Source organism: Prionailurus viverrinus, chromosome A1, assembly GCF_022837055.1.
Source record: "Prionailurus viverrinus isolate Anna chromosome A1, UM_Priviv_1.0, whole genome shotgun sequence".
NCBI classification, from domain to species: Eukaryota; Metazoa; Chordata; class Mammalia; order Carnivora; family Felidae; genus Prionailurus; species Prionailurus viverrinus.
The window spans coordinates 237,229,925-237,243,501 of record NC_062561.1 but is presented as its reverse complement, the minus strand read 5'-3'; the positions used below and the strand labels follow the sequence as shown (position 1 = coordinate 237,243,501).

The 13,577-nt window shown below is 49.4% G+C and overlaps 1 protein-coding gene across 1 annotated transcript in view; it reads left to right on the top strand.

Moving 5' to 3' along the window:
• ADAMTS16 (ADAM metallopeptidase with thrombospondin type 1 motif 16) overlaps positions 1–13,577 on the top strand; it is a 160,268-nt gene that overhangs the window by 4,937 nt on the left and 141,754 nt on the right. Inside the window, exon 3 of the mRNA XM_047857701.1 lies at positions 1,481–1,803. Within this exon, the coding sequence (XP_047713657.1) occupies positions 1,481–1,803 (323 nt within the window). The remainder of the gene's footprint in view (positions 1–1,480; positions 1,804–13,577) is intronic.

Here is a 13,577-nt window from a genome sequence, read left to right as displayed (position 1 = left end):
CAATCTTCTGTTGCCCTCTCTCTCTGCCCCTCCCCTGCTGTTCTTGCTCTCTCGAGATAAATAAATAAACTTAAAAAAAAAAAGGTCTTGACTGGAGGAGACCGCATCCCTGGAGACACAGAGGCCATTGTCCAGACTTTGGTTAACCCGCCACTTGATGGGGCTGGCTGCCTGGCCCTGGACGCTCACCTAGCCCCAGGCTTCAGCATGGGGGGCTCCAGGCAGGGCCTTCCCATCCGTGGCCTCCCTTGCCCTCTCCAAACCCACAAACGGTCACTGGCTGCCTGCTCCTTCCAGAGTAACTTTCTCTTACCTGCCGGACGGCACAGGGACACACGATCAGGCACCTGTGTAGAAAGACATCGGTTGAGAACAAAACCTCACTTTTCTAGAAACAATAATTACCCAATTACCCCTTGCTTCTGACCAAGTGCCATTTCTGTGGGATTCTGTTTTATTGTATCTTACGACTCCAAGAAACATGTCCAACTCCTGCCAGGGCAGAAGAGGGCCCCACTTCTTGAGCATCCATCACAGCAGTCTCCTGACGGCACATGCTGGTAACGAAGGGAGCTTGGAACCTTCCTTCTGTGCATCCCACAGCGGGGAAACTGACTCAGATGTACAGAGAAGGCAAAACTGGGGGGTCGTCGGTGACTGAAACCCGGCAGACCTGTGAGGGGGCCCTGAGATCTGACAGCCCCTCGGGGGTTTCCGGACTTTTCCAAAAATTGTCCGGACGTGTTTTAGGCTCGAGTCCTGTGAATCAGAATGGGCAGAGGATTGTGGTGAGTGTCTGGAAAGACCCTGGGCTGTGGACTCTGGTGGTTGGCCAAGAACTCAGGCCAACGAGAGGGTCCACCACGCCTTTCCGTGGGAGCAACCACATAGGAGCATTTCCCAATGTTAGCATCTAGAAACCCGGAATATGTCTGCGTAGGGTTTACGGGATTCCTCGATTTCACAAGAAAATACTAAAATATTAAGCAGCAAGGAATGCCCATCAGATGTGCCTTTTTAATAACTCTTTTCTGAAGCTAAAATTCGTCAGCTCAATGGAGATGGTTGTAAAAAAACAAAAAGTGTGACCCAAAGAATATTTAGAACCATAAACGATTACATATCATCATGAGCGTAAGGTGAAATTTATGAAATGGAACCCCACATGTCCCGTTTTTGAATTTCCTGGGTCTGTAATCTGTTTTGCCTTTGAAGTGTCATAGATTTTCCCGTACTGGGACTAGCCCGTGATGGGGCACCAGTGACTTCCCTACAGGCTACTTTGAAGGCTTTCCCTTCTGACTCTGATTGTTTGCGTCCCACGGCGGAGATCTGAGGTTGGCTGGACGCTGCAAATTTCCTCCGTCGTGTTTTACCCGGAGGGAGTGTCGTCTGGCAATAAATTACATTCTAAGACTGACTCCCAGGTTCTTTTTAGAATTCTGAAATTACTCAGCCAAGCCCCGTCTTTGTCTTTCAGAATACGAGCTGGTGTCCCCCTATGAGGTTGACCGCAACGGAGACTACGTGTCGCATGAAATCACGCACCCTCAGAGGAGGAAGAGGGCGCTGGCCCAGCTCGGGGTTGAATCTCTTCACCTTCGGCTAAAGGGCTTCAGGCATGACTTCCACATGGAGCTGAAAGCGTCCAACCTGGTGGCTCCTGGATTTATGGTGCAGACGCTGGGGAAGGGAGGCACCAAGTCCGTGCACGCCTTCCCGCCCGAGGATTTCTGTTTTTATCAAGGCTCCTTACGATCCCACAAAAATTCCTCGGTGGCTCTTTCAACGTGCAAAGGTTTGGTGAGTACCCGCCGCCGCCAGTGAGGTGACGGGGACAGTGGCGTGTGTGAAGGGGGAGGGCGATGAGATGTCCCTTGAGGTCGTCTAGCTGACTCCTCCGTCATCGCAGGGCAGATTTCGCTGATCTGTGAAAGCAGGAGAATGTTGTCAAGGAGCGCTGTCTCCGAGGCGCGATGCCGTCGCCTTGGGCCCATTTGGCTGTGGCCCATTCTGGAGAAATGTCTTCATTCTGCACAGACCAACACGAGTCCCCTGGTGGACCGGGTTGATTATTTGATCGGCTGCTTGAAAGCCCTTTACTCGTGTCGTTCTGTCCAGGATCGCATGCTTACAGGTTAGGGTGTTATTCCAAATGTGACGAAGCTGTGGCCAGGAAGTGCAGGTCTCACTGGACTGATGATTCTCTGGGCATGTTCCCCATCTTCTTAGCACGGTAGAGACTTGGATGGCGAGCAGCTCGTTCCGGGAGTATTCCACAAGACGAGCAAGCGTTTCTCATAAATTCTAATTACTTTTTAAACCCGTATTCATCTTTAAGAGACAGAGCGCGAGCGGAGGAGGGGCAGAGGGAGAGGGAGACACAGACTCAGAAGCGGGCTCTGGGCTCTGAGTTGTCGGCACAGAGCCCGATGCGGGGCTCGAACTCATGGACCGTGAGATCATGACCTGAGCTGACGTCGACCCTTAACTGACTGAGCCACCCAGGTGCCCCAAGAAATTTCCATTTGATCAATGAGCAACGTTTCACAATATGAGTGGTATGTGATGCCAGATGTCACATGGTCACAACTGAGCCAATGGTTCTTCTCTGTCTCTGTCTCTCTCTGTCTCTCTGAGGGATTGTGGGTGATCATTTCCCATGCGCGGATGCTCAGTCTCCGGCCATGATGTGTGGCAGACGTTGGTGATTTTTCACAACGTTGGAAGGTGCCCCCAACTGGCAGTGGTGGATTTTTTGTCACTTCAGAGAACCTATGGACAGTCCTTTGCTTTTCCAGACAACAGTGAGCTTAGGAATGCTTTGCTCCATTCCAGGTCATTAGATAGGTTCCTTGTTAAAGTCACAGGAACAGAAAAAGATTCTACTGAGCCGATAGACAGCAGTGATTCCGTTAGTGATGGTGAATGTCGTCCGACACAATACCCCCCCCCCCCCCGCCCCGTCTCTTGTCTCCCTCACACCGGCCACGAAGGTTTTCAAAGGTAAGTGCAGGTTAATTTGCTTATTTTTCTTTATATTTTGTATTTTATTTAATATTTTGTATTATGTTACAGGATTATAATCACTTTATATGAATGTTTTCTGGGTTGTGGAGTCATCTGAGCTTCCATTATTTCTTATGGGGAAAATTCTGTTGGATGTATGAGAGCTTTGGATTACAAGCACGTTTCTGGAACGAATTCTGCTCACAAGCCAAGGTTTTACTCTATCGGACTTAGACATCGAACATCACTTAAATGCCTCTGGGGGTCCCCTTTGCTGGTCCCTTCATTAAGGAGCATCCAGCCAAGTTGAGAAGATACCGGCATCCCTCAGGCTGATCCAAGCCAAAATCTTAATGCCTCGTCATTTAACTTTCTTGAAATATTTCCATATTTTAAAGCAAGAAACGCTTAGTAGATACTTGGAGTCTTGAGTACATTAATCTGTCAGACACAGATGAGTGAGATGCGTCTTAGGTAGCTGAGTGAAGATGTGTGGTCACGTTTTAAGGTCTTGACCACATTTTGAACATTTATTACATTTCCAGAAAATGTTTTACATCTGTCTTAAGCTTCTTTCTCCCTTTGGAAAGAGGGAATTCAGACTCTGCATCTTAGAAGGATTTTGTGTATGGGAGTGTGAGTATCGGATGCCCAAGTATTTGAATCCCTTCAAATTCTACACATGTGCAAATGCTAAATCCCGTTAAAAATTGCCAAACAATATTAACACTTGCTTTTCAGGGGAATGGGAAATGGGTTGATCCCGTGTCTACCCTAATTTGTGAAGGGCTTCTGGTTTGAGAGTGATCACAGCCGGGATTTGCCAAGGATTTGGCGGTTATTTGGCATAGTTTTTATGATTGAAGACGGTGTGGGTGATTTCTTCCATGTTCTCCCAAGAAAAACAGATCTCCCTTAATTAAAGGGCTAGAACTCTTCATATAATGCATTAAAGGAAGAGATCTCCTCCTTGGCTTTTTTAACGAAAGCTCAGACCTGGAATGGAAGCCATCTGTGTGGAAGGGAGGCACGCCGTGCCTTCAGAACTCATATCCTTGGATTTGTTTGCGGAGCTTGGGCGAGGTGCTTCCCATGGCCCCGGCAGGGGTGCAGACTTAAGTAAGACTCCTCTGGATAACGAACACTGGAATTTAATATTTCGGTCACTGGAATAGGAATCTGTATGCCTTCACCGTTCATCTTCCAAACCCATTAAATCCAGCTTCGCTGATATTTTGTCTGTAGAGGATCATTACAAACATGACCTCGACTAGACTTATGAGTGTGAGGGGCAGGGGCATTTGCCATATGACAAATCAAAGGCTTTTTAAAGAAGAAAAAGGGAGGATACGAAGTCCTCTGTCGTTAGCCAGATAAGAAAAAATATTGAATGGGAATGTCCCTCAACTGGGTGCCAAGTCCGTTATTTCTTTCCTGATGGATGGCTACCCCATCTCTCATTCAGATCTCTTAAGATATGAAGAAAAATGGTGTTACATTAGATGAGGGCTTCTTTTATTAGGGGTGGGGGGGAGGATCTAATTAAAGTTCCAGGTAGATCTCAGTTAAGCTTTTTTTTTTTCCCCCAGTGTTTCTGGTCGACCCACCTATTGAGTGGCAGGCAGCTGCCTGTAGAATTCTCTTTTGTTTGCCCGTTGTCCCTCACACCCCTTTGCAGACTCTAGTGGAGAGCATGATGCAAACAAGATCCCTGGTGGTGGAGAAATCACCCATACTCCGTTCTCCTGGTTCTCCCTACAGCGTGGGACTGTTACCTTGAAGTTAAACTATATCGCTTAACTAAGAGTTTAACGTCTTCAACTGGAGAACTTGGTTGACAATTGTGAGACGGTGCAGTTTGCAAACCGATAAGCAGTTTTGTCCCCAGGTTCTCGGAGTTTGAGTGTGGGAGCCCTTGGCTGTCGTTGTTTGGTAAACGGGTCTGAGGAACACTGTCAAAGTGAGTAGCTGATGGTGTGGTCCTATTTATAGTAAGCAACTGTTCTTGCAAGACTAAAATGACTGTTTTCCCAAGGATCTTGGGAGACGCGAATGAGCTTCAGAACGGGGCGGCGCTGGAGCCTTCCAGAGCCGGGCACGAGTGGCCGGTTGTCTGATGGGAGAGCCAGGACACAGGTGATGTCACCGCAGTGATGACGGGAGGGAAAATACAGGCGCCAGGAGATGCGGAGAGGGTGCGTCTGGGAGGTGGCAGATTCAGCCTAGGTTCCTGGAGTAGTTTGTCCAAGCCGAATCTTCATAGGAGACTTGGGCGTGATGCCCGATGGAGGAGTCACAGGCTGCCCCGGGGAAGATTCCTAACATCGTTCACCATCATGGAGTTCTCCGCTGCCCCATCTGTAAACCCTAAAAAGACCTTTAAAGTTGTCCCAGTACTTCCACCAAGCGTCTTGACTCAAAATATTTCTCATCTCACTGCATCAGGTTATTTTATTTTATTTTTAAGTGCTTATTTATTTATTTTGAGAGAGAGCGAGCGCACGTGTGGGGGAGGAGCAGAGAGATAAGGAGAAAGAATCCCAAGCAGGCTCCGCACTGTCAGCACAGAGCCAGGCGGAGGGCTCGATCTCATACACCGTGAGATCGTGACCTGAGCCAAAATCAGGAGTCGGACGCTCAGCTGACTGAGCCCTCCAGGCGCCTGAAGGTTATTTGTAAAAAAAGGCAGTGTGTGTAATTGCCGTGTCCCTACCCAACTGACATCACAGATCTGTTGTGGTGACCAGCATGGGTGTGTAAATGTGTGGGCACAGCAGGTGCCTTTCAAGAATGACTGTACTAGTGAGCACGGGAAACAGCCATGGCCAGGACAAGAGCGGAAGAACCGGGCTAACTTACTGTGGATTTTGTGCCGGATGCTTGGCTAATAGCCTCACTGTTGTTATCTCACTTAGCCCAATGACCACACTAACATAGGTACTGTTTTGTTTTTTTTAAGTTTATTTATTTTGCGAGAGACAGAGGGAGCAGAAGCAGGGCAGGGGCACAGAGAGAGAGGGAGAGAGCGAATCCCAAGCAGGCTCTGCGCTGTCGGCACAGAGCCCCACGTGGGGCTCGATCTCCAGAACTGTGAGATCGTGACCTGAGCTGAAATCAAGAGTCGGATGATTATCTGACTCAGCCACCCAGGCACCCCAGTATGATTTTTTTTTTAAAAAAACAGCTTTATCGACTGTAGTTTACACATCGTTCCCCCCCCCCTCCCTTGGAAATGTGTAATTCAGGGGTTTGTAGTAGGTTTCCAGATCACTACCACCTAATCTGAGACTCTGCATCCCCTCAGAAGGAAACCCCTGACAGTTCCCATTTCCCCAGGCCCCATCAGTCCTGGGCCAATCTTACACTCAGTCTCTATAGATTTCTTTACCTCATCTGGCGATTTCCTGGAGGGGGAAGCATACATCATATGGTCTTTTGTGACCGGCTTCTTTTCCTTAGCATAATGTGTTCACGTTTCGTCCATGTTGTAACCTGCATCAGAACCTCATTATCTTTTTAAACGTTTACTTATTTTGAAAGAGAAAGCACAAGCAGGGAGGGGCCGAGAGAGGGGGAGAGAGAATCCCAAGCAGGCTCCACGCTGTCCGCAAGGAGCCGGACGCGGGGCTTCAATTCACAAACCATGAGATCGTGACCTGAGCTGAACCAAGTGTCGGACACTTAACCGCCCGAGCCACCCAGGCGCCCCCGTGCGTTATTTTTATGGCTAAATAATAATCCCGTGTACACATATACCACGTTTTTTATCCCTTCGGCAGTTGATGGATATTATTGTCTCTGCTCTTTCTGGCAATTGTGAATAACACTGCTATCCGTGTCCTGATTCTTGTGTGGCCGTACGTTTCTTTTCTCTTGGGTTTATACCTAGGAGCGTAACTGCTGCGTCCTATGGGAATCCTGCGTTTAACATTTTTGAGGAAATTCCAAACTGTTTTCCACAGTAGCTCTCCCACCTTGCATCCCCCTAGCATCGTATGAGGTTTCTGATTTCTCCACATTCTGGCCCCCACGTGTCCATCTTCTCGATTATAGCTCTCTTGATGACCATGGGGTATCCCACTGTGGCGTCGAGCAGCTGGATAGAGAGCATTGGTTGACAGTCTTGGTTGTTGTTATTCTTGTTACGGCTTAGTTACTGTGTTTTCCTTCCGGCGCTTTGAAGATGTCATCCTGCCTCTCGCCCCCTGTTGTTTCTCAAGAAGAAGTCTGCTGTTTATTTCATCGCAGTTTTATTGTTTTATTTTGTGGCTATTTCCCGATTTTCTTTTTTTTTAATTTTTTAATGTTTATTTATTTTTGAGAGAGAGAGAGACAGAAGGGGAGAGAGAGAGGGAGAGAGAGAAGGAGACACAGAATCAGAAGCAGGCTCTAGGCAGGCTCTGAGCTGTCAGCACAGAGCCCGATGCGGGGCTCGAACCCATAAGCCACGAGATCGTGACCTGAGCCGAAGTCGGATGCTCAACCGACTGAGCCACCCAGGCGCCCCTCCCGATTTTCTTTCGGTCTTTGTCTTTCTACATTTTTACTGCGATGTGTGCGCGTGCGGCCATCTTTGTCCTCACCTTTTGGGGCTCCCATTATGCGTATGTTGGTGTGTTCCATAGTGTACTGCATTTCTCTGAGGCCCCATTAATTTTCCTTCATTTGCTTTTTCTTCTGAGCCCTTCATCTTGCACAATCTTTATCGATCTGTCTTCAAATGCACTGATTCTCTGCTGGCAGTTCAAATCCACTACTCAGTTTCTATAGTAAAGTTTCCTTTGTGATACCGTAGTGTTTTTGGTTTTGGTTTTTTGAAAGAGAGAGAGAGAGAATGTGAGTGCGAGGGAGAAAGAGAAAGAGGGAGGAAGAGAGAGAGAATCCTAAGCAGGTTCCACGCTCAGGATATGCAGAGCCCGATGTGGGGCTCCCTCCCACGACCCTGGGATCATGCCCTGAGCCTAAATCTGGAGTGAGACGCCTAACTGAATGAGCCACCCAGGCATCCCTGGGATATTGTACTTTTTAAACCAAAGAATTCCCATTTGGTTATTTTAATAATTTCTCTTAGTCCGTATTTTACACCTTTGTCGCCAGGCCTTGCTTTAATTCTTCAGACGTCGTTCCCTTTGGTTCCGTGAACGTGTTTACAACAGTTGCTTTGAAGCACGGGTCTCCTAAGCCCAGCATCGGGGACCCCTCAAAGCAGTTTCCGTGCCTGTCTCTTTTCATGTTCGGGGCCACGCTTTTCTGCTTCTTTGCATGTCTTATCGTTTTCTGCAAAAACCGAGCCTCGCGGAGAAGGGTGGCGACCCTGGACCCTACCCACGGTCTGCCGTCCAAGGCTTCCTGCTGCTGTTTCTTTTCCTCCTGTCGGTTTCGTGACTTGGCAGGACTGGTTCCGTGCAGCCTCCGATGTCGCTTCTCGCGAGTGCCACCTGGAGCTCGTGCGCCGTCTTCCAGAGAGCCCGGCGTGCTGCTCCGCGGCCGGTTGGTGGCACCCCACCCGCTCACCTGCGCTAACTGCTAGCGGATTGTGTTGCTGTTGGCGTGTGTGTGTGTGTGTGTGTGTTCGTGTTTTACGACGCCCTGGGGCATAAATTGCTCGGCCTCTGACTCGACTAACGTAGAGCTCCTTTGGAGGGTTCCAGACAAGCTCTTGCAAAACTGCTCTTTAATCAAATAAGACTGTGAAGCAATTTGCGCTCCAGAGTGGTAGTGATAAAAAAAAAAAGAAAAATGAGCCCCTTGAGGTGAGCCCCCCTTCTTAAAGCTGCCACTCCTCCTGGGGAGGACACATGTGCCCCTGCGTGGAACGGGGGCCGGCAGTGTCTGCTTCTCCCCGAGTGCCAGGCACCCCTGCCCTATGAGTGGGGCTCCGGGTGAGGCTGTGGGCACCCAGTCCCCTCTGTCTGCTTCCCGGCCTGCAGCTGTACCTTGCAGATGAGCTGGTATGGGGACGGCCAGGGTTCCCTTATCCTCAGCCTGCCGAGTCCGGAGGGGAGCTTCTGTCCTGAGAGTTGTGGCCGCTTGTAGAAGGCAGATCGGTTCTCGTGGCTGCGCCTGCCCGGAGCACAAATGTTGTGGTAGGGGGAGCAGAGGGGCAGGAGGCCTGGTAAGCAGGCCGCTTACCTGGAAGTGTAGCTCTAGAATGGGAGTCGGGGGGACGGGAGGCCCTTGTCCTCTTGGGAGCTCTGTCCCACCGACCGGGGGCAGGGTGAGGCTGTGACTGGCCCACGGCCCAGAAGCCACCAAATTTTTACCATTCTTTCCACGATTTATGAAATTAGAGTCCGTAGATGTGTCTCCCCGTTTGAAGCCCTGAGGACAATTTACAGAGACTTTTAATGGTTCGTGTGTGTGTGTGTGTGTGTGTGTGTGTGTGTGTGTGTGTGTAATTTCTAGCAGTTAAATGATCGTTTCACTGGAGAGCAGATCTGCCCCACCTTCCGTTCTGGAAGTCAGTCTCCACTAGGTGCTGTCATCGACCCATTTTACAGATCATTGCCCAAGGCCACTCTACTGTCCCCCTGTTACAGACGACTCCCATGGTCATTCTTAAAAGAGTGGGCTTGGCATCCAGGAAGCCTGACTTGAGAGCCAGCTCTTCAGACAATAGTGCACTCTTGCTTCCTGGGATCGCCAGGACAGAGAGAGACAGGGTGTGGGTGGGGGAGGGGCAGAGAGAGAGGGAGACACAGAATCTGAAGCAGGCTCCGGGCTCCGAGCTGTCAGCACAGAGCCCGACGCGGGGCTTGAACCCACAAAGCGTGAGATCGTGACCTGAGCCGAAGTCAGACGCTCAACCGACTGAGCCACCCAGGTGCCCCTGAGTGATCGTATTTCACATTTACAGAAAAAAATATTATATTTACCCAACTTCTGTTTTGAGGTATAAATAACTATACAATTCATTTTAAAATTCGTGTCATCTGATTTCTTTCCATGAGTGCTGAACACCCTAAATTTTCTGTTGGGGCATATAGTTTATTCAGAAAGGATTTATTCGGTAAGGCTTCTAACAAAACAATGTTTAAAAACTCTCATTAGTCAATACTGTTCATGAGGCTTCTGTAGATAAGGATTTTGTGGCATATGATGGGATTAGATTTTCTTAAAGTATTTCATGCAAGTTCTGTACTTAGATTGTCACCTTAGCTCTACCTCACCACCCCCCCCCCAAAAAAAACAAGTCTGTCCACTGCCTTTGGCACAAAATCTGTGTGAAATTTAGCCCTTCTTATGTAAATCATTGTGTTTGTTAAAGCTTTTAATGCATAGGATACATACCCCTTCTCCTAAAATCTAACTATTCTCTTGTTTCTGGCAATGTTGGAAAACCGGTAAATCCCACAGTTCCCAGTGTGCTTAAGAATTCCTTCACATGGTGGGGGTGGGGGTGGGGGTGGTGGTGCCTGGGTGGCCCGGTTGGTTAAGCATCCGACTTTGGCTCAGGTCATGATCTCAGGGTTCATGAGTTTGAGTCCCGCTTTGGGCTCTCTGCTGTCGGTGTAGAGCCTGCTTGGGGTCCTCTGTCTCCCTCTCTCTCTGCCACTCCCCAGCTCATGCTTGGTCTCCCCCCCCCCCAAAGTAAATAAACATTAAAAGAAAGAAAAATTCCTTCACTTGGTTGGAGACTTACTCGGTGCGCTGGTCGGAGCGGTCCTAGGTTTTATTCCCAACCTCAGACTCCGGGGATTCTCTGGAAATCCTAGTCATGGAGAGTTTTCCTGTAGCACCCAATAAATCCTCGGAAACTGTCTGAAATATTGCCAGACTTTTAACTGACTTTGAGAAATGTTCTGGAGCCAGTAAAATAAAGCGGGAGTGGAGGGAAGAAACAACAACAGAGCCGGTCAGAAGAGACAATATGAGTTTTTAAGAGTTGTGCCGTAGTCTGAGAAGGCCAGTGGTGGCACGACCAGGTTGAGAATATGTCAGGCTTGGGAGGCATGTAATAACGTTGTGGAGAATGTACTTTTTTTAGAGGAAGTAAGGCCAAAGTTGGTAGCTGTTAGGAAATGTAAACATGGGTGTGGGGAACCAAAGAGCATGCCGGATAATTCTGTTTCTGCCGATTCCTTAAGAGTGAATGTAGTTAAGAATTTTGAAATTGACAGACATGAATGTGGTTCATCACCAAAAATAGATCCAGGTTACCGGTTTGTAAGATGATCTTTTATGCTTGAGGTGGCCAGCGATTTTTCTGTGAACAGACATGACGTGCCTAGAGAAATGTAATGACAAAACCTAGAGGTTTCTTCCACTTCCCTTATTTCTCAGATGACGAACCTGAGCTTCAGTGCGGTGCGGTGACGCGGCCGATATCGCAGAGCCAGCCGAGTTTAGACAGGTGTTGGATGTGCGCCTTCAGATTCTCTGTCCAGGGGTGTGTTCACCGAACACACTGGATGCTATTACTTTTTCATATACCGAGGAACCAACAGAAAGCGTTTAAGTGTTGGAATATGAGCCAGAGATTCTAAAAATAAAATAAATGTGTCTTCGGTCTGGGGATCTGGGCCAGGTAGCAGTGGGGAGAGGAGAGACGGCCAGCTTCCCTTCCGGTTGGGGTGGGGTATTCCCAGTGCCCCTTGTTAGAAGGCAGATGCTTCTCCGGCCACCACCAAGGACGACGCTCAGAGGGACTCATCATGGTCGGTAGAATATTTGCTGGAAGGATCATCATCAGGTGCTCATCTCTACGACCAGTGTGACCAGCATGTTCTTCACGGGCAAGATTGGCCTGAGACAGCCAAATGGGTCTCTTTGGGGGAGCAGGAATGTGACCCCACGGTCATTTCCTCTGGGGGATGATCCAAGTCTGGGATTCTCTTAAGGACAAGAATCCCTGAAGCCTGCTTATTAGGCAGTGGCTATTCAAGAGAATGTCCAGCCCAGTCTAGAGATTAGAAGAAGGGACCGGAGGAAACCGTGCCTTTTAAAGCAGGCTCCTGATTGCCTGAGGTTCAAGCAGAGCAGGATGGCTGTTTTCTTCTTAAATGTCACTTTCCCTGACCCACACATCTAAAATCGCCCACTCTTCCCCCTCCAAACCTACTTCCCAGCCTCTTCCCTGCTGTCTTTTTCTTGGTCTTTATTGTTACCTGTATCAGTCATGGTCCAGTTAGGACCTGGAAACCGCACAACTTGGTAAGAGAGAATTAATGCCGAGCATGAAGGTATTAGCTGAAACATTAAAAAGAGAATACTAACGCTTTGCAAGATGGAAAATGCAGTTAACAGGTACCGCCCCTGCGGCTGAGGGAACCCAGTGAAGGAGTTGTGGTTGTCACAGTTCAGATGCCTCAGGGAGGCTCAGACCCCCAAGCAGGAGGCGCTGGCCAGCTGGTGCTGGACTCTGAGGGGGCATGTTGCTGGTTCTTCAGGTAAACCCTAAACTAGAACAGACTGTCACTGCCAGGTGGAGCAACGCTGACAGGAACAGGAAGCAGACAGGAAGTCCGCAGGGGGCGGAGAGGAAGTCCGCAGGGAGCAGACAGGAAGTCCGCAGGGGGCAGACAGGAAGTCCACAAGGGGAAGACAGGAAGTCCACAGGGGACAGACAGGAAGGAACAAGTTCTTCCACGTTCTTCAGTCTGCCCAACCCCTCACCGAATGGGCTGTGACAGCGATGAAGAGTGAGCAGGTGGCAGAGCAGAAGTGGGATTTGCAGAGTTCTGGCGTCAGCACCACACAGCACAGTTTAAAGGGGGAGCTGGGAGCTAAGGATGATGTCTTCACGGTAAGCAAGCTGGCCACTATGCTAAATGTTGAGAGGGTAGCAGGGGTTCGTGTCTGACTTCTGCCTGGTTTATCCTCAGCGCTGTCAATAGTGTCTGACATACAGTAAAGCCCTCAAAACTGGATTCGATGAGTGAGTGATTTTTTTTGGTGGCAAAATGGTCCTGGCGCTTTGCGGAAATCATCGCACAGACACTGGTCCGGAGGCGGGAAGACACGGAGACCCCAAAGCCGAAACCGCAGGGACACCGCAGCCCTGTCTACGGAAAGACTGGACCGGCCGTAAGGACCAGAACTCAGCAGGCCTGAGAGCTGGAATATTCCCGGGTGGGGCTGGGGACGCTGGACCCAGTGCACGCACCCATTCCTTCCCTATCCGCTCATCGGGTTCAAATCAGATCTCTTGCGGTGTTTGCCTGGTGGGAGAGGCAGCCGCGTCTTCAGTAGGCTTGAAAGTCGTATTTCGGGCCTTATTATATGGGAACAAGTTGGCGCTCAGGGCCTCGTATGTTCTTGCAGCGTCCATGTCCGTGTAAATCCCTCCCGAAGGAGAGATTGGGGCGTCATCGTCCACAGGCCCGAGGCCAGACTGTAACAAGGCAAGGCCCGCCCTTGCTCACTTCGGACAACAGGGGGCGTCAGGAGCCCCGACCCTGGTCTCAGGTTCCTGGAGTCTCAGAACTCCGCTGTTGCTGGCGTGACCACGCTCCGTTTCTGGCTGGTGCCAGGCACGTGTCACTTTTGCTGATTTTGATTCCTTTGTCTGAGGACGGCAGTCATCTTATTGCACATGTATCTCACTACTTGAAGAACTTGTTTTACTG